The sequence below is a fragment of the Xylocopa sonorina genome, chromosome 10, assembly GCF_050948175.1.
Source record: "Xylocopa sonorina isolate GNS202 chromosome 10, iyXylSono1_principal, whole genome shotgun sequence".
Lineage (NCBI taxonomy): Eukaryota > Metazoa > Arthropoda > Insecta > Hymenoptera > Apidae > Xylocopa > Xylocopa sonorina.
The window spans coordinates 12,573,593-12,601,349 of NC_135202.1; the positions used below are offsets into that span (position 1 = coordinate 12,573,593).

Sequence of the window (27,757 nt, forward strand, 5' to 3'; positions counted from 1 at the left end):
TAAACGCGCATCGGATTCCGTTCATTCAAGCTGCAAAGTTCAATCTCAACTTTGACAGGAGACATTTCCTTTGTACGAAAACGACCTCGCAAGATTCGATACGAGAACACAGACAAGATGCGACTAAACAAGTGCTCGGTACGGTTGAACGAAAGATGAAGGTTATGTTTACGTGTAAGAAATGCAACTTTCGAAACGGGAAAGTTATATCGAAATTGGCGTACGAAAAGGGAGTAGTCATAATCCGTTGCGACGGATGTAAAAATAATCATTTAATCGCCGACAATCTTGGATGGTTCGCGGAATTAAAGAACAAGAAAAATATCGAGAAACTATTGGCGGCGAAAGGAGAAACCGTCCGAAAGGTGCAAAATGATGTGGATGGATACATCGAGGTTGTTGCCAAAGCGGAGTGCGATTTAATACGACATAATAACCAAAGAGAACAAAATTTAATCGAGGAGAGGATAGAACATAAAATGAAATAAAATACAGTCGATTTAAGGTTAGATATTGGATGGGAGAACAACATATTTTTCCAAATAAAAATTAAAACATACATACGTTTAAGCAACTGTAAATACCTATAAATTTATTCTAGGTTACGCACGTTCTTTTTACCTTTTCTTTCTAAATTTGGAAGTTACGTGAGAAAAGAAAATAATATCAAAAATTTCAATCGCTACCGAAATACACGCAGAGTTTTTTCTAATCCTTTGGACTACGATCGTCCAGGGCAAAATACACTCTTTCGGTACCGTACAGTTTGACGATATATGTATCTCTATATCTCAGATCTTACATGGATTTATTTCTGCAGTTTATCATGAAAATATTTTAATCGCTAAGCGTAATATCAATAAACACGACAGATCTTGGCACACGTAGAAATTATATGGCAAGTTCCGAATTGAAAAAGCATTGAACGATTACGAGAATATCAGTTGATACATATACATATATATATATATATATATATTTATATACACGTAATAGATTTCTTATAAAAATTGAACATTGACATGTACGAAACATGTAATTAAATGTTACACAAGTGTTATGCGTGTGTGTGTGTGTGTGTGTGTGTGTGTGTGTGTATATATATATATATATATATATATATATATATATATATATATATATATATATATATATACATACATATATAAAATATATGATATACTAAAAACAGAAGGAATGACTTATTGCTTCTCGATTGTATAATGCGCGCGCGCGCCGCATTATTTTCCAACAACGCACTCGCTCGCACAGGCACACTCACGCATACGTATATAAATTCTATGTTTCATTTTAGAAAATTGATGTTACAAATGTTAAATGTATTTGAAGGCACGTAACTTTTGTTATATTCGCAATAGTATTAGAATAATTATTATCGTGATAATAAGAGTAAACAGCTAAAATGTTGTGCAAACTTTCTTCGCTGTCGAAATTCTGATTTGTTAGAAAACTATATTCTGTAATAGGCACGAGTCAGTCATTTCGATATTATTAAAGTATACCAATAATATTATTTAAAAAAAATTCTCGAAAAGATTAGGAAAACATCTGAACGAAATGATGCCTACAGAATCGTCGGTGATTAAGAGGACTAGCGTTTCTTAAACTAATCTTCACAGAGAAGAGGATAATAGTGATTTCGTTCTTACGGTTTTCCAACGTTAAAGAATGGTTCGGTGTTTAGAGCAGTTTACTTTAAGTAGTTTACCCTCGCTAGTCCGGTACCATAGACCAGCAGTAGAGAAACATCGTTATCTTTCAGAGTTGAAAACCACTCGAGCTAAAGTAACGATATATTTATCCAGTTACTATTAAATGGAATAATAATCCGAATTATGAAATATCTTTATACCCTTTTTGGTTTCGATACAATCGCGTATTCGCTATTATTAAATACTTTATGTTTTGGACCCATATTATTGCCAGCAGATGCAGACTCGGGATGATTAGTTTTTTTTCTAATAACACCGTATCCGAGGTGACTATCATCGGCTAATCTAACGGCGGACATATCTTCGACGATTTCGTAATTAGACCATGCGGTACTGGCATCGGCTACCACCGAAGTAGTACTGTTCAGAGAAATACTGGAATGGGAATTTTGGGACGCGCTATTGAAAGCGGTCACGTATTTATACGCGGATGTCTTCTGGTTGATTTTAGTAGCGGAACCGAAATGTTCCAACTTATCGTAATCGGATTCGTCGTTCGATTTGGCACATGACTGTACATGATTGATCGCCGAGGAAATCGCCGGACTATCCGAGCTCTGCGTCGATGCGACAGGCATCATCGTTTCGTATTGGAAATCATCCTCGTTTTCTTTGTCCTTATCGGAATGTAACAGCGAGTTCGATCTCTCCGTGTGATGTATATTGTCGATGCCATGGGTTTTCCATGCGTCGTTCCTAACTTCCACTAAATCGTAAGGGTGTCTCTCTTCGTCGTCGAGTATAGAGCTTCCTATAGTTTTCAGAGACAACTCTGGTGAGTTATCCAGATTCAATGCTTTGTATTCTCCGCAGGCAGGTAAATCCGACAGTTCGGGATCTACGTTTTTTTTGTCGAGTAACCCCGTGAAAACGTATTTCCGTGGAGGTTTAGCCGGTTTCGGTTTAACGGTAGACGCGGAAGCTTTGGAAGATAAACTGCCGGTAGTAGTATCCAAGCTTGACGAGGCACTCGACTGTTTCTGAGAATTTTGCGGTGAGAAATCAATGTCAATTAAGTTGGCAGAACTGTTCGGAGAAGGGGGTAACGCCGCTCTAGATCCAGCCTCCATCGATAAAGCTGCATGATACTGAGCGTCGTTGCATTCGATGCTTGGATTATTTTCTTCGTTCATTAATTTTTTCATCGATCTCATTTTCGAATACATGCAACGAAAAATCTCTTGCTGACTGCTATGTTCCAACCGAAACGAACCTTCTCCCGACTCGCATTTCCTTCCTGCTTCGAAGATGAACTTTCCATCCTTGTAACCGTACCTCCTGATGTACCGATAAGGCCAGGTGAACAGCACTACGTCTCCATCCATTAATTTAATATCAACAGCGGCTACTACAAGCGTGTAATTTCTACTTTCTAAGCCGCATCGTTTGGACGCGTCCGTCTCTACAACTTTGACAGAAAATACACCCTCTCCGCTGGTACAGTACAGATCATTATTTTCCTCTATAGTTTGATTAGACACGCTATCTTTAAATGCTACCAACTGAAACGCGGTAATCCAATGGCTCATATCAGATTCGGTATAGCACCCAAAGTAATGAGTACCTGACTTTGTCACAACCTAGACGCAAAGAGAGAAAGTTTTTCCTAAAATCAAACTAGACATCCGAGGCGCGTTACTCATTACTTACGGTAAACACATGCGACTGGTTGCTAGGTGCTATTTTGATGCATGCATCCAACGTGATGATACGAGGAGCGTGCAATTGTAGTATAGCCTCCTCTTGATTGTCATAAATTTCTACACGTTTAATCCCATAGTTGCTGGTTCTGAAAAGTTGACAGAATCTCTTGTGCCACGATTTCTGGAAAAATGCGTAACAAATGAAGCTTAATTAAACTTGTTTGTCTTTGAAAAATCGCGCTAGTGCGAACTTTATAGGTTATTTCACCGTGACGGTCACCAATACACAAGAACGAACGAACAGTTGAACGGATCGACATGCTCGTTCGTTCGAGTGGAAAAGTGGAAAGTGTACTAGAAGAATATAAGAGAAGAAGAAGGGTCCGTATGGACGGTGAAAATAGGGAAAATCGAAACTACACGTTCTTATCCCACTCGATGCTCGTTAACCAACCTTGAGTTGGCCTAACATTCCCTGCGGTGGTAACAGGAGAATCCCTTGTAACAGAGGTTCCTCGGGCTCCATCGTTTTCACGAAACATCAGCAGTCTCGCGTATCACTAGCAGCGTGTCTTTGTTCCTTCTGTGATTTGAAAAAAATGAATTTTTCCACTTTCACTCCCACTTTTTCCCGTTCCCGCTATTCCTCTCACTGGCTCGCCTCTGCTTTCGAACGATGCTCTATCGTTTACGATCAGTCTGACAGTTTTCCCGAACACATTCAACCCATCGCAATGTACGGTGCTTGACATTTCACAAAAGCTTCGAGCCCGACGTTAACGTCGACTAGATTTCCAAGGAGAAAAATTCCTTCCTCTCTATGTGCGCGCGTTACTTATTTATTTAATATATGTATGCGTCTACGTACTTGCGTACACGTACTTGGAGAGACGGAATACCTAATCCTTGCTTGCTCGAATGCACCACTTCCGACACGTTCCGAATCAACTGTCGAGTAATACAGGCACGCGCGCGCACGTACACGTCCTCCGTTGGTGCACGATGTCGCCCGAATTCTCACGAACGGCCGTAGAACCGCGGACTTTTCGCTCCTCACCTTCTCCTATTTCGATTCGTCAACTTTTCACTTTGTTTACATCGAATTTTGATCGCCGTTGCAACATGCTTTTGCATAAGGATGCTTGCCAAGTTAATCACAGGTACTAACAACTATTTTACCGATTATTTTTTAACGCGTAGGTTGCAATAATGCAACGGACGCCACCGGACTTTATCTTTGGTTTCGCTACGCGGAAGTGGTACACCGACCGATACGAAACGATACAATTGTCTCGTGTCGTGTGAGAAACGCGCACGCGGTTTAGCTAATAACATTTATACGTAGTAGTAAGTAAGGTTCAACTCAATTTCACGATCGGATATAGGTAGCACACGCGAACCAGATAGTTCTAATTTCACCGAGATCCGATCGTTCGATGCGGTGGTCAATTATTTAAGAACCAACCGATGACCTTTATTATTGCGATCCACCTTTTGCTCGATCTACTCGGTTCGTGATCGCAATCACCTCGGCACGATCGCAATAACTCGAAGAAAGGGATCGGCGAAGCTAATCAACCGATACATTATTCAGAGGTGTCCCCGATTATACCTATACCCCCGTACGGTATATGACTGGGAACGATACGAGACGCATCGCGTTCTATCGTAAAACGTCAATAGAAATGGTATCGTTCGTCCTCCTGTTACTATGCTGCGTCAACCATGGCACAAGTTTCGATCATTATCCGTCTCTGGTCGCTGGTAACGCTACAATGGGTAAATAAACGATAGAATAGATCGACGTGCCTTCGTGGTCAAGAAGGAATGTTTTTTTGCTTTTCTTTTTTTTCTTTCGAGTAGCCGTGATCATCGACAAAAGTTTCTTCGGCGGCAAGGATGAACATCGAAATGCTGTGACGATGGTACACGAGCTGATCGCAGAGACCGTAAAGAAGGAAACGTACACGAGCGGGAGTATCGTCGTGCGGGTTTTCCGCGATGCGAACGTGAATCTGCGGGAAGGTAAATTATTTCATATTATTCATATTTTCCTATTATTCAGCGTTGTTATTAGCGACATTAGACATCGGCGTGTGAAACTCTGCGCTTTCGCGTTCCTATTAACAATCTATCTGTCTACACCTGCATAAATGTATATTTTAATCATTGCCAAGATTACACGATCCTTCTGTCCGTCGCGACTTGCTATCTAACATGGCGATTGCACGAGGCCGCACGAAAGGAAGAGCTCGCCCATTTCGCTATAACAGGTTTCAAAAGAGTACCGTTTATTTCTTTTCTTCTTCTTCTTCTTCTTCTTCTTCTTCTTCTTCTTCTTCTTCTTCTTCTTCTTCTTCTTCCTTTTCTTGTTTTTCGACAAAACGAACTTTTCTATTCCAAGACTCGGACTGTCCTCGAATCCCAGAGACCCACGGCATGAGCGTACCGCTGATAATACCCGGAGAAGAGCTACCCCAGATTTTTCTCGACCTAAGAATGATGAACGTTCTCTCGTGGAACATGATCAACATCCTTCACGACGATACGTTCGGTTGTAAAGGCAACTAAATGTACCGACTAACGCGGAGTTCCGATTCCGTCTAATCCCGGTTACTGTTCACCGACTGTTTCAGACAGGGATACCATCGGCAGAGTGACCAGGGCCATTTCGGACAATCTTCCGAACAAACGATTCAACCTAATCTCCAGATCGATATTCACGTTGAAGCATCGACACACCGCCGAGAGGCGGCGAAAAAGTCTGGTGAAGAAGGTCTTGGCTGATTTTCGCGTCGAGCAACTGGGCAATTGTTTCCTGGTGATCGCCACCGTCGATATGGTCGCGGACGTAATGGACGTGGTCAGATCTGAACTCGGTTAACTTAACTTGCGATTTTTAATCGTAAGTGCGCAAAGGCAACAACATTACTCTTTTCTTTCCAAAGGCAAGATCTCTCGATATGGTTCATTCGGCCAGCCAATGGTTGTACGTGATCACCAACAGTGCGATACAGAATTTCACCGATATGACGTCGTTCGTTGATTTACTCTCAGAAGGGGGAAACGTGGCCTTCATGTATAACGCGACCAACTTTGACTGCCTCTGCGAAGTAACGATCCAGATCCAGTGTTCGGTGACCAAATTAGCCGGTGGGGTTGCTTCATTTGTCGTCGAGAGAAAAATTAAGCTACCCCTCTCACGCTAATTGTTTCTTTCGTCTTCGTATGAAAGGAAAAGAAAATAGAAAAGTAGTGGGTATTATCAATAGCCGTCTATCTACGTAACTGTCGAAAGATCGTTTCTTTCAGATCAAGCTGATGCTCTCAATTCGCATCAAGGAAATTATTCACGCGCTGGTGAAAGCTTCCAAGTATGCCGCGAAGAATCGGATCGATCCGTTCAACGGATTCGAGAACGACGAGTCCGAGATGAGTTGGAGGTTATCGAAACGAGCCAGGCGTATCGAGCTCCTAACGAATATGAGGGTCGGTGCATCCCGTATACAGGGTTGGACAAGTTCTGCCTGCGAGTCGATAATCGCGCCCCTCTCAATTCCTCCAGGTATACCTTTCCCAACGTACCTTTGCTACGGAGCAACGCGGCTGCGAACGTTGCTTCTTGTGGAGGTTCACCTCCTCCATAACTTGGGGGAATTTCTTCTCTCATGGGAGAAACGCGGCACACCTGTTAAATATAGGCACTTGGACGCCTCGTCTCGGTGTTAACCTGACGGATGTAATTTTCCCTCACATCGCTCACGGATTCAGGGGCATTGATTTACCGATCACCACCTACCACGTGGGTAAACGAAATATTATACTCTGTACGATATTAGATGTTAGGACGGCCAGATAATTAATTAGGATAACTCGTGTATCGTTGCTTAGAATCCACCGTGGCAGATGATCTCGGTGAGCGAGACAGGCGAAAAGTTGTACGACGGATTGGTGTTCGACGTGATCAAGCATCTTGCCAAGAAGCTAAACTTCACGTACACCGTGATCGAGTCGAATGCGACGACAAGCCCGAGCCCGAGAACTTTCAATAATAATTCTCGGTTCGCGAAGCTCGGCAAGGTAAGAATTTCTCTTCTCTTCGTTATCCCGATCTATACGGATCGTAGTGTTTCTCGCAGAAACTCCAACGAATGACCATGTCGAACACGAGGTGGGTGCCTCGCGAGGTGATCGACACGATACGCGAGAGGAAGGCTCTTCTTGGTGCTTGCGCGTACACCGTCAACGAATATGGAAAGAGCACCATCAATTTCACCGTTCCCATTTTTGTTCAAACGTACAGCTTTTTAACATCCAGGCCCAGACAGTTGTCCAGAGCCCTCTTGTTCGCGTCGCCGTTCACTAAAGAGGTCCGTACGTAGACGCGCGTATGATGTATTAGCTACTGATTCGCGTGACGTATTCCCTATTAGACCTGGGCCTGCTTAGCCGCGTCCATTGTCGTAATGGGTCCGATCTTGTACTTGGTTCACAAGTACAGCCCGTACAGCGGTAGTACCTCGGGACTCGACTCCTCTTGGCAGTGCGTGTGGTACGTCTACGGGGCGCTCCTTCAACAAGGTACTCGAACATCGACACATTATATTGCATGTACATTAAACACTCTAACTATCCTCGGAATATTTCAGGGGGTATGTATTTGCCGCGTTCCGACAGCGCTCGTATACTGATCGGTATCTGGTGGCTGGTCGTGATGGTCCTGGTTGCGACCTACTCCGGAAGTCTGGTCGCTTTCCTCACTTTCCCCCGTATAGATGCCTCCATACTAACCGTGGAGGATCTGATCTCGCGTAAGGATAAGATCAGCTGGGGCTTCCCGAACGGCAGCTTCTTCGAGACGTATCTGCGAAACGCGGACGAACCGAAATACCACGTTTTATTGTCGCGCGCGGAAAAGCATAACGACACGGAGGACGAGCAACTGCTGGAACGCGTGAAACAAGGGAAACACGCTCTGATCGACTGGAGGAGTTCCCTCAGGTGCGACATTTTAATCGGACGAACAAATCGGTGTTCATTCACACCGTCATCATGATAGACGAATCTGCGAAATACCTAGGTTCTTGATGAGGAAGGATCTACTGTTGACCGGAGGCTGTCATTTCTCTTTGAGCTCGGACGAGTTTCTGGACGAGCCCATAGCGATGATCGTCCCACATGCAAGTCCTTACTTGTCTGTCATCGACGCGGAGTAAGTGAACCGGAGATGTTTGTTTGTTACAAAGTGTCCGGATTTTATATATCGTTTTGGTAAATCGCGCAGATTACGTCGGATGCAGGAGTCTGGACTGATGAACAAATGGATAGCCGAGAGGATGCCGATGAAAGACAAGTGCTGGGAACCGCCGGGCGGTAATCAGGCGGTGAACGAGCGGAAGGTGAACGTGGCCGACATGCAAGGAATATTTTTCGTTCTATTTATAGGTACTCTTTTTCTTCTTCCGTTTATTTTCAAACATCCTTTTAACCGTAATGTTCCCTCGCGTTGTGTTTCAGGCGTCACCTTATCCCTTTTTCTTCTCTTTTGCGAGTTGTACCGACACAAACGCAAGCTATCCAAAGAACGTAAACTTATTCGTCCGTTCGTCTCGTAACGTGAATTTCGCATCTCGATACACGTATGTATGGTATAACAGTTATGCCACTCCTGACTTTCCTCTCCGTCTCGCAATTCGAAGCTTATTTTTCTCTTTACAGAGAAGAAACTCGATCCGGATCCACGACTTGGTCCAACGTTTTTCAAAAAAAAGGGAACGCCGATAATCGCCACCGGCAACCGAGTATCCTCTCTTGGAGATTACCTACCATCACGAACATCTTATTCGCGAGTAACGGACGGGGTATCGTATCTCCCGGATATTGCCTGGTTAGATACGCGACACGCGAGTCGCTCCAAGTCGGAAACGTTCGAACCTTTCCATGATCGACACGTTTCAAACGCGTCCTTCTTAGCAGCGTTATTATGTATCGTACGAGTATAGTAAAGATTTCTTTAGGGCAACAGCAACAAATGTTGTTTCTTGTTTTCACAAGAGCATGTACACGTATATACTTTCGTATCTCTATGATACGCTTGAAATCGAGTTGGGAAATCGAAGGAATCATGCCGCGGGGATCCATTGTTTCGTTAAAGGAACATGGCTAGACAATTATTGGGCGTCTAACAAGGCGTTGCACATTGAGCAACACTTTTACCACGCGTACGATTCAGTTGGCCCCTATTTCGTTAAACTGGAAGTTGCTACAACTCGTTTTATTAAGATCGCACTCGCAGAAGAATGAAAGTTACAACAAGTGTGCGAACGCGAGAACGAAGAAATCCTTTCGATCTCAGATTTCACCCTAACTAACGAGTTTGCGATCGTTCTTTAAATAATTTCCCTTCTCCTCCTCTACTACTATGCTCCTCCTCTTCCTTTTCCTCTTACTTCTTTTACTATACTTATTACACACTCGGCATTCTCTAGGGAAGCTGGGACCGCGTAGCCGTTGGTCCGCGAGGGGGAAAGGGAACGGTGTGCGAGCGATATGACGGCGTACATAGACACGGGTTTATCTACCCGACGACCTTGCCGTTTAAAAAATCTCAGAGTGGCCGGCAGAGGCTCGAGCAGGCGATGTGCACCATCCACAAGCCAGTTCCGACGTAGAGAGCGAACGGCTAGGACTAATCCTAATAGAGCCGTACACCTTTCCGCCGTGTCACGGTTTCGCGCTTACTTTTACGCAACAGAGAAAAAGGGCAACCCTCTCGTCCTTTTCTTCTTCTTCTTCTTCTTCTTCTTCTTCTTCTTCTTCTTCCTCCTCCTCCTTCTCCTTCTCTTTTTCTTCTTTCTCCTCTTCTACTTCCTCTTCATCTTCTCCTACTGCTTCTCCTTTTTCTTCTTCTTCCTCCTCCTCTTCTTCTTCTTCTTCTTCTTCTTTCTCTTCTTCTTCTACTACTACTACTGTTACTACTACTGTTACTACTACTATTACCACTATTACTACTACTACCACTACTACTACTACTACTACTACTACTACTACTACTACTACCGCTACCGCTACTACTATTACTATTCATTTCTCTCCTCGCTCACTTGTGCGATCCAACGAGAATCGTGATTAATATGGCCACGCGGATGTTTTGGACGATCCTGTTACAACGTACGTATTTCGTCTGCGCAACGGCTGGTGCAACTGTGAGTTGAATTGTAAACTATTCCAACAGTGTTGTCTGTGTTCGTCCACGGGTACGAGAACGTAGGATTCGACGGCTGGTATCAACCGGTTCCGCATCGGCCGGTCGACATCATCACGGATATTATTAACGACCTCGGCGTGCGGATCCTGCAGCAGTACACGAGCCACGGGAACGTTGCATTCTCCCCGACAGGGGTTGGCTTCGTCCTGGCCGCACTCTACGAAGGTTCAGCGGGTAAAGGGAGACAGCAAATCGCCGGTGCACTCGGTTTCCCGCGAGATTCGGATATCATTAGGATCGGTTTCCGTGATATTCATCGCAGATTAAGGGTAAGAATTTCGCCACGGTGAATTTAGATGAAATTTCGAATAATTATTTCTATACGTGTTTCAAGACGTATCTGAACGCGGACGGGTTCCTCGGAGGCTTGACGCTCAATCGAGAAAACACCAGGCTCAGACCCGAGTACGAGGATATATTGAGATTCTACGGTTTCGATTTGTTCATCTCCGAAGAGGAAACGAACGAAACTAGCTACCCTGGATCGGAAACAACGACCGATACCGCTCCTCCGATTACCGAACAATCAACGACAGAAGGGAGGACGACCGGTGAAACTACCGCGGAACCTGTTCACAATTTTCTAATCCCTACCGAATCGACCGCATCCAACACTTTGGTTCCATTACTCGATACGTCGGTTACTACCGACAAACCTATCGCGATAGTAAGTACTACCGATACGTCAACCGTTCCCTCCACTCCGACAAGCCCAGAAACCATTCTAGCTGTATCATCCACGGAAACGTCACCGACAATCCTACCGCTGGTTAATCATCAGCAACTCGCCGAAGATTCAACGAATTCGTCGTTCGAAAAGCAAACAACTGCCAACAATCAGGAGGAGAATACCGATTCGTCAACGGTCGCGACTGAACAACTACAGCTGACCACTATACCCTCGATCGCGATGACTCGTAGAAAACGACGTAACGTTCGAGGCCCGAGGGGATTCTTCTCCAGTTATCCAGGTACGGCACTTTGTTTTTTTCACCGTTCTATCATCCGTATCTAATAATTTCCGATGATAATCGGAGGAGGGGGCCGACCGAGTTGCCGGTTGTACGCGATTCGAGCTACTGTCGATATACGGGATAGGATGATTAGGATCAACGGTAACGGTCTGTGGTTAGATCGTTTTATATCCGGTAGGGATTCGAATTCAGGCCAATTTGAAACTGATGACAAACCGACACGTGTTACGAGTCTGACGATAACCGTTGTTGTTCTATTTTTGGAATTTCAGACGAAGGAATTTGGATGCAGGATTTGGGCTTCTGGAAGCCATACTCTCCGATCCTGAACGAGGCATCGGTCAGAGACTCGACCGAGATATCGTTCCTAGTAAACGGCTGCGACGTTTCTTCCGTCACGGCTTCCAGATACTTTGCTGTTCTACCTTTTGCTTACTTCCCATCGCTGCACGCGGTCGCCCTCGAGTTTCCTCTCGACGTAACGCTACGTTTCAATGTCACGCTTCCACGTTTCTCGAAACAAAACGAAAAACGATTCTAACGGATAGCATCGGTTTCAGCATCCCAGATATAACATCGTCCTTATAATGGCTACAGACAGTAGAGACACGTATCGGTTGGCGAATGATCTCGGCGGGAAATCGTTGAGGCTGTTACGGAACCAGTTACAATCCACTTGGGTCAGGGCCACTATTCCGTCCTTCATGTTACGCGGTTTTGTCACCTTGACGTCCATCTTGCAAAAGGCATGTTTGCTGCGTTGAAAGCCACGCAGCCGATTAATTCTGATTACTTTCGGTTAATTTTCTTTCCAGTTGGGAATTTCGGACGTATTCGAGCCAAGAGCGGCGGATCTCTCTTTAATGACATCGGACTTTGGTGTATACGCCAGGGACGTGCAACAGAGCATAGGGATTAACATCAGGAATTACATGAAACCCGATAGGACGCACTCTCGTGAGTCTTTCTCTACCGATCTCACCGTTTATTGATCGTATCGCTTGGTCGCAAAAGAACGGAACGGAACGGAACGGAACGGAACGGAACGGAACGGAAGAGACACTGCCATTTCGTTGTTTACTCATCGTAAAGTTGTAGCTTCCGGCTTTTCGTAATTGACGCTGATCACCATTAGGATAATTATCAGTATTGTTATAAAGTTGGTTGGATTTAATCGGTGATATCCTCTGGCTGACTCACCGAGGGAAATAACTAAAAGGACCTCGTGGTTCTTCTCCGTTTAATCCACCAGGGGATATTACTAAACCGTTTCGTTTCGTTTGGCTCTTCGTTTGTCCTTCGCATCGTTGCACTCCGCTTAGACCGACCCCGCTTAGCTTGATTAGTCAGCTAACAACTTGGTCGAAGAACGTCGCGAAAATATAATATTTGAAACGCACCTTTTCTCACAGGTACTGGGTTATTCGAGAGAGCAGGACCGGAACCGTTCACAGTTGTCCATCCATTCCTCTACTTTATCGTAGACGCTGAGACCTCGGTGGCTCTGATCGCTGGACGTGTCAACGATCCACTCAATTCACGAATTTTATAAACGGGTAGTAATGAACATACTTTTATTTCACATACTTATAAATACTATTAATATATCTATAAACAATTATACATGTACATTTAAATTTATTATATTCTCCTAGTTCGCACACGCCTACCATTAAGTATTTGCGCAACTTTTATGTATGACTGTACAAGAAAATCTATGCTATATAAATGACGGGGAGAGACAACAGAGACGGAGGGGGACGGAATGAGGAAAGATACGAAGGGATCGGAAAAAGTTTAATTTTTTAGCTCTTTGATTAACGGACGATTAATAAAGACGATGGGCAAGAACTTAGCATTTTACAGGATCGCTAGACGATTTGATAAATTTCAGCGTCAAATCGATAGCTCTTTTCGCGTAATACTCTCTTCTTTGTATATAATCGTGTTCAAAGGCTGGCAAAAGCTGAAGGATCGACGAGCGAGGGGACAACTCGTTCGACGAGAAATATATTATTATCTTACCATGTGTGCATGCGTGCGTGTACGTGTATGTATAAACGTATCAAAAATACAGTCCTAGATGCGCGAATTTTTCTATCGTTCAACGACCGGCTTCGTAATCATTTAGGCTGCGATCCGTACATTTGATTGGCCTCGCTTTCGAAGTGTCAATTTTCGAGACAAAAGCTGTTCTCTAATCATCGACCTTTAACTTTTTCCTTTTCTCTCTCTCTCTCTCTCTCTCTCTCTCTCTCTCTCTCTTTTCATTTCTTTCTTTATTGGTTTATCTCATTTTTTTCTTTTTTTGTTTCTTTTTTCTTCCTTTTCGAGAACGTATTTCGTTCGAGTCTTGTTTCCTACGACAAGTATTACGTATTTGGCAGTGATTCGTGCGATTTCTTCGTTAAGAAATCCCACGGTTAAAAGATCCCCGAAGCATCCAACTAAACGAAATGAAACGAAACGAAACGAAACGAAACGCAACGCAACGCGTAAAGTTACGTTCGATCGTAGAAGCTGTCGAGTCGGGGACTGCGGGTCAGGTGACGTTCTTCAATATCCAAGGGACGAACTTTGAGATCCGAGTGCAGACACCTGGCAAATTGGCCTCCGCGCAACCGATCCCCCAGGATATAATGCCGGCTAGGAAATATCGACCGTCCTTTCCCCTGACTTGAAGCGGACCACCCGAGTCACCCTGAAAAGGACAAGTGAAAAGCCTTCTTCCTCGTGTTTTAGTTACAGATAACCAGCAGATCCAGCATGGAGTACCTGGCAGGAATCTTGGCCTCCGGTCTCGTATCCGGCGCACAGGAATATATCCGGTATGAACTCGTGTCGTCCAGCCCTCAGGAACATTGACTTACACCTATCGTTACTCACTATGGGCACGGACACCTGCAACAGAGAGATCGAAACTCGATTTCCGTGGGAGGGGGTAACCGTCGAAGCGTGCCCAGTCGGGCGTGTCCTATCGCGAATCTACCTCCTGCAACACCGAGGGTAGAGTACCACCTTCGCTTAACCTCCCCCAGCCGGTGACGGTCGCGTTCTCGCCGATCAGCAGGTCGTCGGTGGCCGGTAAACAAATTGGCGAAATGTGCGGCGCGAACGTCAACGAACTTTCCAGCCTAACTAACGCCAGATCGTACTCGTACGTGAAGAAGTTGTACTTCGGGTGGACCACTTTCTTTGCCACGCCGCGTTCCACGTACGGTAATCGTTCTTGCACGGACGAAAAGTCGTACTCGCCCACTCGTATTCGGATCTGCGAGGTCAGAAGGCTGCGACAGAATTCAATTATTCGTTCGGTTCGTAGACGGTGGTTGACGGTACGGCAGAAAGTAAGACGATGGTAGGAGACTCACTCGTCGACGCAATGTCCCGCGGTCGCGATCCAATTCTCGTTGAGTACCGCTCCACCGCAACGATGGGTGCTGGAGAAACCGAAGAACGAGGTGCGCCTAACAGAGACTTGCCAAGGCCATCGACCGAACGGCGCGTCCTTGCCTCCAACTATTCTCGTCTCCGGCCTCGGGAACAGAGGCGGTATTCCGCATTGCATGCCTTTGCTCTCGGCTGCGGCTGAAACGGTCAATACGGATCCCGCCTTCGCGATTGCCTCGGTCGTCGACACGGCCGCCGCGATGGGTTTCGGTGTCGTCGTCGTCGTCGTACTCGTAGTCGACGTAGTCGTACTCGTAGTCGTACTCGTAGTCGGCGTAGCGGCAGTGGTAGTCGTCGAACTGGTAGTACTGGTGGTAGTACTGGTGGTAGTACTGGTGGTAGTGCTGGTAGTAGTCGTCGAAGTGGTGGTTTTCTTGGTTGGTCTAGGCCTGGCCGAGGTCTCAAAGTGGGACGTGGTGATGTAGTGCGCGGCGCCAACCGGCTTGTGATACTCCGTGCTCTGAGAAAGGAGAGGAGACCGAATCGAAAAATTATCTAATCTACAAGCTGAGACGAAGAAGAGCGGTCGCACGTACTCCTTGCGGTTCCGTCGGCTTGAAACTCGGTCGCGGTGGAAACGATTCGATTTGACTGGGACGATTCTCGATCCAGTGCGGTTTCAAGGACGGACTGGGCGGCGTCCAGCTGTTCTCCGACCAGAACTGGGAACCACCGGACAAGGGTTTATCGGTCGGTTTCGTGGACGCCGGCGTCGGTCTTTGCTTGGTCACGAACGCCGGCTCTGTGGTCGCTTGCCAGTGGGAAGTTTGTGGCACGGATCCGGCTGCGCTAGAACGAAAGAAAAGTTTTAAGCTCGATCGGGCTCAAACGATCCCCGGTAACGTTCCTTTGACGAGGAAATACCTGTTGGTGACCGACTGGTGACCACCGTGGTACGTCGGTGGACCGGCGGTGGTCGCGCTTTTCACAGCCGTGCTCGAACCAGGATTCGGTTTCGACACGAAGCTCGGCCTAGTGTTCGTTGGCCGGTCGTTCATTGAATTCGGCCGATGGGTGGTGCTCGTCTTGATCGAGAAGTAAGGTCTCGAAGAAAAGTCCGTCGTCGGTTTCGAGGAAACCGGCTTGGTCGCCCACTGGGGCCGTTCCGTGTGAATGAAATTGTAGCTGGTATGAGGTTCCTTGCTGCCGGTTTCCTGCCGAGAAATCGAAACAATCATAAGATCGTGATCGTGCACGAGATATCGAGACGAACTTGTTTACCCGAACATTGTTGCCTTACATTCTCGTCGACCGAATTAACGTTCGGTCTGTGCACCGACTCTTGCACGGTCAAGTCGGTGTCCTCCGTATTGCTATCGTCCGGTCTCGACACGGACGGTCTTTGGCTGTTCGGCCTGCCAGGCCTGACTCGGTCACCTTCCACGGGGCCGTGCTCTTTCCCGGGTAACCTAACAACCACCAACGTGTTCTTCTGCTCTGTGTTCACCTTGTCCTTGAACCCTTGCTGCTGCTGCTGTTGCTGTTGCTGCTTCTGCTGCTGCTTCTGCTGCTGCTGCTGCTGCTGGTGATTGTGATGGTGATAATGATGGTGATGATGATGATGATGGTGATGATGATGACTCGTCGCGTCCTTTTCCTTGATAGGCGTGCGCTGCTGATCAACAGTCGGCCGATTCTTCGTATTCTGACCGGTATCCTGTGGGACAACCGCTGGCCCCTTCGAGCCAGTAGTTTGAGAACTCGGTCTGTTCGCGGGGACCGATCCAGGCGGCCTCCTGGTGGTACTCTGCGATCCTTTAACCGAATTGCCGGGAGAGGCTGGCCTTCTGGTACCGTGAGACGCGATACCCGGCCTTTTCGTGCTCTGGGTGCCCTTCTCCCAGAAACTGGAGGACGAGGTAGCCGAGGTTTGTATTCTGTCCTTGTGATTCGAGGAGGATGGTTTCGCGTGTGGCCTTTTCTGCAACGGCCTGGTGGAACCGGCCGGAAGCGGTTTGTGCGGTCTCGCGGACCCTCCGGAAGAGTGGAACGTCTCGGATGGACGGTTCGGAAGGCTCGGCCTCGCGGTGCTCGAGTCCGTGACGAGGAAGCTGGAGAGCGAGGTCAACGTGGGCCTCGTCGACTCGTTGCCCAATGCCTGCGCCAAGGTTGGCCTCAAAGGGCCAGACGAAGCGAAGGAGGAGGAGGAGGAAGAAGAATAGGACGAAGAAGAAGAAGCAGCAGCAGCATCCTGATGGTGGTGATTGGAGGACGCGGCGATCGCGTTCGTCGTCGCGTTGTGCACGCAACAGCTGCCGAACATGAACGTGTCCACGCACACGCCCACGTGGGTACCCTCCGACTTGATACACTCCCAGACGAACATGCAAGTGCCCTCCTTCGACTCCGATCCGGGGACTCGGCAGGGTTTCGGGGTAATTTTGTAACCTGCGCGCAACCAGACGAGAGATATGGTTTAACGATCGATAAGAGAATTTTTACGAGCGTTCCGTTCCTCGCTCTCTCGATCGCCGGCACGCGTATCGAATAAAACTAGAAAGCCAAAAGTCGGCCACTGTTTTAATCGTGGGCTATTCACATTCGGAGTTGGGATCGATTTTAATGTCCCGTAACGAGCGATTCCCGGGCCGACCCACATTATCCCGTTACTTATTTACTCTTAGCGGCGTGATCACAATAACGAACCACCCTCGGGAGAATCTTCCGTTCGTGGTGAAAGTGCAGGAGGAGGATTCGCGCGGAGTGGCCGAGGCCGCGCGTACCAGGGGACACGCGCGAAAAAGAAAGGAAAAACGACGGGCGGTCGATCGTCGAGGAGTACGTAGACCTGGGCCAGGTCGTTAACCGAGAGAGTAAGAAGCGCGTAAGCCGACGTAAATTGCCGCGGTTCGCCGCGGTCTCTGCCTTCACGGTCCCGCTTTCTCCGTTACGTGTCTCGTGCCGTTTGCCGGTCAGGCGCAGTGTTAATTAAGGAAAAAGTTTATCGTTCCCGAGGTGAACAATAGCGGACAAGAATAGCGGAGGGTGACTCGTTCGTCACGTTTTTACAAAGCCGGAACTGGACCGGTTCGTTCTGGCTGCATGGTCGGTACATGGTGCGGTATATTCTATCCTAGTATTCTACATCCACGATATTATATAAGATTTCGAGGCTGTTCCGGTAGCGCGCGAGAGGGCCGTCGCGCGGAAGTGGCCCATGACGAAGAAAGTCGGCTCGATGGGAGACACGAAGAAATGAAAAACCACCAAAAGGAGTATCGTTACTGACTGTGGCCTCGATTCAGCGTGCTGAGGGACCTGGCGATGCCCGACCACCAGAGTATCGTAGCTACGTAACCGATCCACCGCATCCTGATCCCTGAAATTAGAAACGTTACGCTTTTACAATAAATCCATCGTTGAGATTGATTGTACGCGCGTCAACGACATACATCATTATTCCGGATTCCGTTCATTTCTGGCCGACCGGTTTCTCTTACCGACGCACTAAATAATGAACCACGTCGAATGCACGCGAGGAACGCGCGTGTTTTGGTCTCGTGCCAAACTGCCCCTGCGATCCCGAGGTGTCACGCGTTTTCGCTCTCAACAGAGCGAATTTAGGCAAAACTGGCCGTTCGCTCTCGTGAACTCGACTCGAAACCAGGTTAAATTGCGAAATACGTAGAGGTCCGATGTACCCGCGTCTCTATACGGTCCCGGGCATGACGAAAGAACTCGTCATACTGTAACGGTTTAATGAAATGTGCGATTGCACTGGACCGTTCAGCCGTTCAGCCTTTGTACTAGAAACCTTTCACGAGATTCAAACTCCTCCAGCGTGGGGCAATCTGAATCGAACTGAATCGCTGGTGGATTCGATCCAATCAGAAATTATTACGAAATCGCAACGACCAGTTTAAGCACGAGTCGAACGAATAGAGGATTTTCAGGAATGTTGCTTCTAAAACAGAAGAGAAATTCAAAGCACGCGCGCAGGCTACGCAGTGCGAATGTAATCGATCGAGTACACCGCGTGCAGGTGCAACCGGTCGATAAGAGAAAAATGCGGTGATTCCAGGTGAAGAGAAGGGAAGAGAATTCTGGTTCCGCATACCGGGTCATCCGGGCTGAGTTTCGGGGCTTTCTCGCCCGTTTTTTCCACCAATTTGTCTCGTTGACACCGATTCCCTTTTTGCTCGAACGCACCAACGCGTACGTACGTACTTGCATCAACCGTGCTTTCAGCGACGCGACGACGCATCATCTTTCTTTCGCGACTCTTCGAACAGGGAAAGTGAGCTTAATTCATTTTCTCTCTCCCTCTCTGACGATACTAATTTCTATTTTATTTCATCATCATTGAAAGAAATGGAAAGTTTTCTTTCAATCCGTCCGGTATATGAGGTACGAACGAAATTTGAATTTTTATTCGAATCGTATCTTTCTTTATTTCCTTTTTACAGAGGAGACGACGAGCAGACAAGAAGAGAGGAAAAGGAGCCGCGCGCGTTCCTCGTGTGGTTGCAAAGGAACTGGGCCGTGTGTACACGAACGTCCGCAAAAAGTGACATATATTTCAGTGCAACGAGAACTCGAGTGACCGCGAGCTCGCTCGAAACGTATCCGGAATGGTAAACGATTATTTGTCTTATTCATTTTAGTTTTCGTATTTTCTAATTATCCAATAGAGATCGATCGTCCGGCTCACGATCAGGGATAAAATCGGTTCGGCAGGTTGATCGTTACGGTGATCAGGCTGCTCGTTGAGAACCTGCGGAGAAGGATACGCCCCGAGAGAGTCGATCCGATCGGGCTGGACCGAGACCGTTAAGCGGGCAGAACCCGTAGAAAAGGAACTACCAACGCTCTATCCTACATGCCTCGAATAGTGTTCCGATCGGTGGCCTCTCTGGGGCAAGGTCAACAAGCGAACGGTATAAAACTCTCGCTGATCGGTATTTCCTGGTCATGGGTCAGAGAAAACGACGCGACACTCTTCCTTCCGTTCCACCATTTTCTATTAATCATAGCTACCGCACTAAGGACTGCTCAGCGTGTTCCACTATTTCTCACGTCGCCTCGTCTCACACCGCAAAGAAATGTTCCGTAACGAGTAGCGGTTATCACTGCGACCCGCGTTCCCCACAATCAGCCCCGCGTCGCGCAATGCTGTCGATCGTATATGAAAATTATTTTTTATTTAACTCGAGGAAAAATCGGGTAAATTTCTATAGCGCCGAGACCGCCGGCGCCGGGTCAGATTTCAGCAACCAGCCAACCGCAATTTAACCTCGTTTGCCTCCCGCGGCGATACGCGGCTAATTAACAGAAAAGAACTCGTCGATTAACCTACTAACCTACCAATTAACCTGGCCCCTGCTGCACCTAACGGGGACATTTTATTCATTTTAACGGACGCCAACCTCTACCATTTAAATATGTGCCGTGAAACATTTTCATAGATATTACATGTAGAAAATTTTTGTTAATCCGCTAGTAGGATGCGAACTCGAGGCGAATTGGAGCGGATCGTAATTGGTTCGCGTAATTTTTCCGCGATTTATCTCTCTTAATAAACGTTCCCTCTGCTGCGCGTAATTCATAATCCACCGTGTTACTTCCGAGGCTCGCGGGACTGCTTTTTGCAGAACTGCGATTCGCTTCGAGACGCGAGCGAGCGAACAGAACGCTAGAAGAGCTAGGTATTGCCGATGATGTACAGTTACTCAATCAAACAGGCTCAGCGGAAACAGTACGCGTACGCATCGATAACACTCCGAACGCGTTAAAAGACGCGTAGAAAGACGACGACGGGAACTCGGTGTACCGGGCCCAACGATCATATCGAACCAACATCTTTGCCCGTCGTTCGCAAACTAAACGACTAAACGACTAAACGCGGAATCACCATCCATTAATTCTATTCGTGCAGAACCGCGACGACCAGTTTTTCTCGTACAAGCGTCATTTATTTCAAGATAACAGTCAGCTGATCACCAGTTCTTCTCTCATCGGTTTAACAGCCGATGTATGTAACAAGTATTACGGAAGTATGACAACGGTAATAGATAACTGGTAACGCGTGTATCGCGGCGGGTTTTCGATCGGAGTCACGTTCGGCATCGTTACGGTATTCGAATGGCCATGTGTAACGTAGAAATGGTAGCAGGCTAAGGCCATCATCCAGAGAACCGCGACGTAACTGATTTCAAATAGGAGAATTGTTTTTACAGCTGGAGAACAGCTAGCGGTTAACACTCTTCGCTTCTGTAAAATTTACAGGGAGAGAGAGAGCGAGCGACGGCGAACAGTGGCGAACGGTGGCGAACGGTAGCGAACGGTGGGCAAGATATCGCGGTCGATTCATCGAATTCCGGCTGGTTCGGCGCGTGTTCCGTCTTGGTCGCGGATCAAGTTGCGAGTATCGAACGGCGATCAGCAGCGCGAAGAATGAACACGATTTTCCGAAGAAACGACCGAAGAATGAGAGACACGCGGAAGGAGTACCTGGATCTCTCGTGGGATCAGACTGGTCCGTGACTGGTCAATCCTCGTAATTAATTCATCCGCGTTCGCTCCGAATCCTGGTATCCTGTTGGCTGGTTGATACGATTCCCGCTGCCCGGCGAGCTGCGGATCGCTTCTCACTCGCCATTCTGAATCGGCGAAAATTCTCGTTCAGGTGTATCGCACCAGTGGTGCTGCTCGCGGTATTATGCTAATATAGTTTGTTCCGATTTCGATCGAAACGAATCGCCTCATAGATGCGTCTATACGATACGATCTCGAAAGTGAGAGAACCACCACCGATTAACTTCATCCACGAGCGTCCGATCACCGATCCGATCGAGTACAAGAAACCTCGAAAGGATTAGCCGACGCATCAGTTCGCTGCGGCGGTCCAGGCAACGGTCACTGGGTGAAAGGATGACATCGACGTCTACGAGAAATCGAACGAACGAACGAACGAACGAACGAACGAACAAACGGTCGAGGTTTAACCCTGACGGACGCCGGCTTGGCACTGAACGGTTTAACCACTGGTATACCTAACCACTGACCATCACCATCGCAGCCATCATCGGCCTTCTTCCTCTCGTTCCTTCTGGCTGGTCAGCTCGCCTCCTCTCCCTTCTTCCCTCGTCTAGCGGCCGCCTCCTTCTCTTTTCTTTGTTCACCGGTAAGTAGTCTTCCTCCACTACGGATGCGATGCGATGCGGCGCGCCGCGGCGTCTTCGTGCCTCTGTTCAAGGTCATCCGGGGAAATACGTCGACGTCCAAATTTCCAATTTGTCGCATCGAAATTTCCAATCTTGCTCGAAACGCGTTCGGAAAGTGAGAAAGCAGCCTTCGATCATAATCGAAGATGCGAATGTTTCGAGCGAACGTTTGGTCCGCGAGGTCTAGGCGTGGTTGATCGACCGAGAGCATCGTTAACATTCACGCGTTAACTAATTGCTATTAGAATCGATTACTCACTGGCTGCTTAACGAGAGATATTCTAGGTTAACCGGTCGGCATAGATACTTTATGGACAAAGGTATCCGTCGAAAGAAAAAAACGGAAGCCAAATTTCAATGACCCGGAGATATTGGTCAGGTAGTAGTAGTAGTAGTAGTAGTAGTAGTAGTAGTAGTAGTAGTAGTAGTAGTAGTAGTAGTAGTAGTAGTAGTAGCAACAGCAGCAGCAGCAGCAGTCTCGCAGGTCCGTAATTAAAGCAGCGTACGCGAGTCAAGGCTTCGGAGGCTCGTACGATACATCAACGTGTCCGAGTGATTATGGTCCCTATCGTGAATTAAATCTTATTCTCAAACGGCCTGCAGAGGGTGGCCCAACCTCGCCTTCCGTCCTTCCTTTTTTCTGCCAACAGGTAAGTGTGTACACAGCCATCGTGTCCATTCTCTGACGTGGACTTTTTTAAAGGGCAGCCCGCTTCTAATCGAGTCAAACTGGATAGCAACGAGGACGCGCCGAAAATTAGTTTTCGATCAACTTTTTACATACGACCGATCGTCGACTTAAAACGAAAAATATTCCCCCACCAACAAAACGACGATTTATTACACTCTCTTTCTTTCTTTCTTTCTTTCTTTCTTTCTTTCTTTCTTTCTTTAGGCGAGATTAAGCAAGACTTTCTCATCGAATCATTCCACTCGAGGCTAATCCTGGAAAGTGGTTTCTCTGCTGATGGATTATATTCATTTTTTTCCTTTTTGTCGTCACTCTTACTTACCTTCCCCGTTTGTTCAAGTGTTCGCAACTAGCTCGCAACTAGCTCGCATCGAGCTGAGAATAGAATGAATTTTTAATTGTTATCGGAGAATCCAGTCTCAGCAACCAGTGGCGAGAGTTTTGGTAAAAGTTGTTGGGTTCTTCGCGGTGAAACGATTCGGTACGGTGATGTACAGGACCGTTCCTGTTCACGACCGACTTGGACAGTTGATGGGCTCGCTGCGCGAAATTACTCGTAATAACACGGTCGTTCTCCCATTAACTGGAAGCTTTCTGGGCGGTTCCGCGACGGACGGTACCATGTTAAATACGTTTGGCACGTTCTTGCCGAATCGTACAGATTTGTTCGGAGTAAAACAAAACAGAAATTTCCAATTCAGCTCTCCTCGATAGAGCACCTTCCAGACACGCGAGACACAATTCCCCCCGCCCCAATTAAGATGATCCTCCCGTCCAACAATAGGCACGAAAGTAAAAGGGAAACGATAGAAGCAGCCCTATCTAATGGGAGACTTGTTTCTTTCGGACAAGAAGCAACTCGCTCGCGTGCGTATCGGGACCACCTCGCTCGTTAGTTCCGTTTAAACGATACCCTATCTCGTTAGCCGTACAAAGACGATAAATTCGTTGGCCAAACAATTAAGCGCTGCGTACAAGATTAATAACGAAGCGTGGGCATACCCGTTCCAGCGAGCGTACCGGTGCACCTGTCCGTCTCGGTTCGACGTAACTTTAATATGTAACTTCCGCCCACGCGTTCGCGCCTGAACCTATAACAGCGGTGGCTCTCGCGGGTGTTCTTGGCCTCGCAACAGTGAAAGTATCAACCGTTTCCGGTGCTCCGCCGCGACTACATCACTATCGCGCCGCGATTACATCAGTTCGCCGGGCATTTCTTATTTCGTATGCTAATTCTATACAACCTTGACTGATCCGAAATTTAAATAAGACCAAACACTTTCGATACACCTAGAGAGACGATCGTTATTCGCTCACGATGATCGATCGAGGCCAGAGTAAAAATCGTCGTCGATGGAACACCGATTTCTCTTTTTCCCTGATGCTGCGGAATCGGTGCAACCGAACTGTCGATCGGTATCGAGAACGAGGACGAGCTGGATGGAAAAGCTGACGGATCTCTCTTAAGAAGGTCGATGGGTGAACGCCACGGGCGTTACTCAATTTAATCCCGCGGAATGAGAGGTGAGAAAGAACCAGGAACGGGAAACAGGAACAGCCGATTGTATAGAGAGGCGGGGAGATATTCGGATCTCAATTTACGATTGGCAAACGCCATTAAACACCGGATGAAACCAGAATCAGATCAGAATCGTTTTGTCCCGATAGAAATCTAGCGTCGCCATTTACAGCAGCCTGTACGTACCGGTAAAATTGATGCCCGCCGGTCTCGAACCGCTTAGAAAGGGTGTCTCCACCACCGGAACACGGAGGATGCCGCGATTTTAACCTGCCTATACACGCATATTCATTCTATTCTCTCTCTCTCTCTCTCTCTCTCTCTCTCTCTCTCTCTCTCTATAACGCCATACGTATCCGAAGAAAATCACCGACGAGTTTCTACGCGTCGGGTTTCTCGAATAGAAATTGTTACCGGGATGGTAACGCGTCGGAGAAACTCGACGACGATCGCTTCCCTACACCAGTTTCTATTCGAGTCTATTCGGAGTGTTACTTCGAGAGAGTTGGTTCGTTGCGACGTTGCTTGTTACAAACGGAAAAGAAGCGAATTATTATCGTTATTACGCAACGACCACTTTCCCGGGTCTCGTTTATGAAAATATACGAGACACGCGCAGTCGATCGCGATGCTGTTCGCTACGGGGGGGGGGGGGGGGGGGGGGGAGAGCAAAAAGTTAATACAGCAATTTTTGTTTCTTCTCAAAGTAGAATAGACTCCGAAGCGAGAATAGGAGTTATCGCGTATTGTGGCTGCTAACCTAACCGGCGTTACGAAAGACGGTACACGAATCGACCGACCGCACAAAACATGCAATTACACCGCGATATTAACGATCGCCCATTAATTCCGCGCTGAAAATCGTCGGCGTTATCGTTGATGCTCGTCGCCACCTAGAAACCGGCTTTCGATTGACACACATTCGCTCGTTCGTTCGCTCGCTCGCTCGTTCGCTCCCTCTCGCAACGACGATCCTTCTCGGTGCGTCTCAACCGTCGGCTACGTTGTCGCTAATAATTGTTTCCCGCGAACTGTTACCCACGTTCCATTAACAAATTTATCCCCTGTCAGGACGGAGATGGTTGCGCGGGAAATTTTATCTCTCCGATCGGAGCGCGCGCGCGATAAAAGAACCGTTCGCGAAACATTCCCCGCCGCGCCGTTACGGATTAATTGCCGATATTTCATGGGAACCATCGCGTGCTTTATCGAGCAGGATTTCGGCGAGCGGGATATCGTTTCGCGGACCACCTCGAAACCGTTTTACGGATCTGTACATACAATTATTGGCACACATTCGACTCTTCCGTCTCCGCGGAATAAGATGCAACGGGAAACGGTATTCGAAAGTCGTTGCTGTTATTGTCAGCATTCAACGGGGCACACCTACCGGGCGACGGTCGAGGCCAGGTTTCGCGGAAACGCCAATCAACGACCGATCAACGGTCACCGATCACGATCGCGAAGGGACGAAGAGCGTACGACACCGTACGTAGAGAGCAGGTGAAAATGCGAGGCTCGTTCGGTCGTGCCTTCCCACGAGCCGCGATGTCTCTCGTTTCACTTGCCACCACGGCTCGCACAACTCTGTCGCAACTCCATGACAATTCCATGTGTACGTCTGAGAAACGAAATTTCCTCTGCTATATACGATGCTATATACGAAGTTAGAAAGAGAGTAGCCGGTTATTTTTAATCGTAGCTCAACCGTAGAGCTCTAATGGCAAGAATTCCACCGACTCTCGGATATATCTCGTAGATTTCCTAGGAAACTCAAATCTCTAAATATTCCGGTCGCTTCGCTCGTTGCCCGTGCGAAGGCTAATTGACCGGCCGGAATTAACGACTGGACGCTAAGAGAGCCGCGAGAAAGCACACGCGTGCGAATTCAATTCGCGACCGATCTGCCGACCGGATTTTGGCTCCTATTTTAATTAAATAAACTATGCCGACGAACAAAATTCACGCGTTCACTCGACTTTCGGATCAGAGCGAACACACCACACGGAATTCTCTGTCCGACTCGACGATAAACTCTAACGAGATTGTCTTTGGTGGAATTTGAAATTTTTGAACGATCGTTCTACGGAGCGTGTTTTGTGAAATGCAACGACGATAATGAGAGAAACGTTGTTATGCTTTCTAACGTTGTTATGCGTTCCATCTCGCGATGGTTTGCCCCGAAATTTCTCGACTCGTGACACTTTCACTGATCGCTTTTGCTTGACCAGCCCGGTTCAGTTAGCAAAACTAAAAACATCACTCTTGCAACAAAGTTTATTACCGCGATACGTCTTCGGAGGATGTCGCGATTGCAACCGTTGATTACTTCCGGTGATATACCGCTCCATCGACCGCCACGGCCGATTCTATTATGTATTGTACGCAGATATAGCTAACGCGTATCCGTACGTCGAAATTAATTACATTATTCGGTTTATCGATCATATTTCCCAGCCCAGAAAATTTTCCAATTGGAAACCTGGTTCGCGAGATTCCCGACGCGATCATCCAATGATTACGCTTTCCATGCTCTAGCTAGAGCTCCCGGCTAGGGGAGCTCCCATCTAGGAGACAACGATCGACAGGTGTTTCGCGAAAAACGTTTTAACCCAGATTAACAATAACACGCCGAGAGTAGCTAACTGAAATATCAAAAAAGAGAAAAGGACATTAAGAACGAGTCAGTCATGACTCACCGATTCGAAACAGCTCTCACGTTCCACCACAGACAGCCGTGTAACGCTCACCCCTTCTTCATTCTTGATTATCCATTCCTTCCTTGGCTTCGGAATCCACCGAGGACGAAAACACTCGGAGCGGCTATCCCGATCCCGATCACGATCACGAGCACGAGCACGAACACGAACACGTACACGTACACGAACACGAACACGAACACGAGCACGAGCACGAGCACGAGCACGAGCACGAACACGAACACGAACACGATCACGATCACGACCACGACCACGACCACGATCACGATCACGATCACGATCACGATCACGATCACACGTGCCACTAAAGTTCGCGCGAGGGTCCGTCGTTTCGGTAGAAAGGCGAACGAGTCCAGTCGAATCCAGTCTGGCGGCTGGATGATTGAACAACCTCTGGTTTTTCCAGGAGGATCGATTCACCGATTAGAGAGAGAGGTGGATGATATCCAACGGTTAGGGGGGACAAGTTGAATCGGCCGTGAACGTTTCAGAATGATTCACGATCGGAGTGACGTTCACGGGTGGATCCTCCGGCTGAATGGAAGGTGGGCCGATGATCGTGATACACATACGGAGGCAGCGGCCGCATCGGGCGCA

The 27,757-nt window shown here is 47.4% G+C and overlaps 4 protein-coding genes across 4 annotated transcripts; 2 read left to right on the top strand and 2 right to left on the bottom strand.

Moving 5' to 3' along the window:
- Positions 1–1,867: 1,867 nt before the first annotated feature.
- On the bottom strand, positions 1,868–4,199 carry Dok (docking protein homolog). Its single transcript, XM_076903060.1, has 3 exons — positions 3,831–4,199; positions 3,384–3,557; positions 1,868–3,313 (listed from the first exon to the last, which is right to left on the bottom strand). Exons 1-3 carry the CDS (start codon positions 3,900–3,902, stop codon positions 1,868–1,870), a joined length of 1,692 nt encoding a protein of 563 aa, XP_076759175.1. The 5' UTR covers positions 3,903–4,199.
- Positions 4,200–5,058: 859 nt separating this feature from the next.
- On the top strand, positions 5,059–9,154 carry Ir93a (Ionotropic receptor 93a). Its single transcript, XM_076902863.1, is given in 16 exon segments — positions 5,059–5,155; positions 5,240–5,401; positions 5,554–5,649; positions 5,781–5,932; positions 5,934–6,239; positions 6,325–6,489; positions 6,695–6,865; positions 6,942–7,178; positions 7,268–7,456; positions 7,516–7,746; positions 7,810–7,957; positions 8,026–8,377; positions 8,457–8,588; positions 8,661–8,821; positions 8,894–9,019; positions 9,097–9,154. Coding segments are annotated over 15 exon segments (2,694 nt in total). The 5' UTR covers positions 5,059–5,061; the 3' UTR covers positions 8,992–9,019; positions 9,097–9,154.
- Positions 9,155–10,502: 1,348 nt separating this feature from the next.
- On the top strand, positions 10,503–13,169 carry LOC143428259 (uncharacterized). Its single transcript, XM_076902982.1, has 7 exons — positions 10,503–10,546; positions 10,611–10,912; positions 10,978–11,614; positions 11,890–12,095; positions 12,178–12,363; positions 12,433–12,574; positions 13,030–13,169. Exons 1-7 carry the CDS (start codon positions 10,510–10,512, stop codon positions 13,167–13,169), a joined length of 1,650 nt encoding a protein of 549 aa, XP_076759097.1. The 5' UTR covers positions 10,503–10,509.
- Positions 13,170–13,920: 751 nt separating this feature from the next.
- Positions 13,921–21,550, bottom strand: LOC143428310 (uncharacterized). Its single transcript, XM_076903083.1, has 10 exons — positions 21,518–21,550; positions 18,297–18,386; positions 16,308–17,455; positions 15,932–16,221; positions 15,604–15,856; positions 15,377–15,527; positions 14,989–15,307; positions 14,607–14,904; positions 14,393–14,518; positions 13,921–14,318 (listed from the first exon to the last, which is right to left on the bottom strand). Exons 2-10 carry the CDS (start codon positions 18,376–18,378, stop codon positions 14,160–14,162), a joined length of 2,826 nt encoding a protein of 941 aa, XP_076759198.1. The 5' UTR covers positions 18,379–18,386; positions 21,518–21,550; the 3' UTR covers positions 13,921–14,159.
- Positions 21,551–27,757: the final 6,207 nt, after the last annotated feature.

Coding starts and splice junctions, on each gene's coding strand:
- Dok (XM_076903060.1), bottom strand. CDS start 3,902: ATGGAGCCCGAGGAACCTCTGTTACAAGGGATTCTCCTGTTACCACCG. Junction 3,558..3,830: donor GAATGTTAGGCCAACTCAAG/GTTGGTTAACGA, acceptor GCATTTTTCCAG/AAATCGTGGCACAAGAGATT. Junction 3,314..3,383: donor ACCAGTCGCATGTGTTTACC/GTAAGTAATGAG, acceptor CTTTGCGTCTAG/GTTGTGACAAAGTCAGGTAC.
- LOC143428259 (XM_076902982.1), top strand. CDS start 10,510: ATGGCCACGCGGATGTTTTGGACGATCCTGTTACAAC. Junction 10,547..10,610: donor TTGGACGATCCTGTTACAAC/GTACGTATTTCG, acceptor CTATTCCAACAG/TGTTGTCTGTGTTCGTCCAC. Junction 12,096..12,177: donor CCCTCGAGTTTCCTCTCGAC/GTAACGCTACGT, acceptor CATCGGTTTCAG/CATCCCAGATATAACATCGT.
- LOC143428310 (XM_076903083.1), bottom strand. CDS start 18,378: ATGCGGTGGATCGGTTACGTAGCTACGATACTCTGGTGGTCGGGCATC. Junction 15,528..15,603: donor AGCCGACGGAACCGCAAGGA/GTACGTGCGACC, acceptor CTCCTTTCTCAG/AGCACGGAGTATCACAAGCC. Junction 14,905..14,988: donor GCGGGACATTGCGTCGACGA/GTGAGTCTCCTA, acceptor ATTCTGTCGCAG/CCTTCTGACCTCGCAGATCC.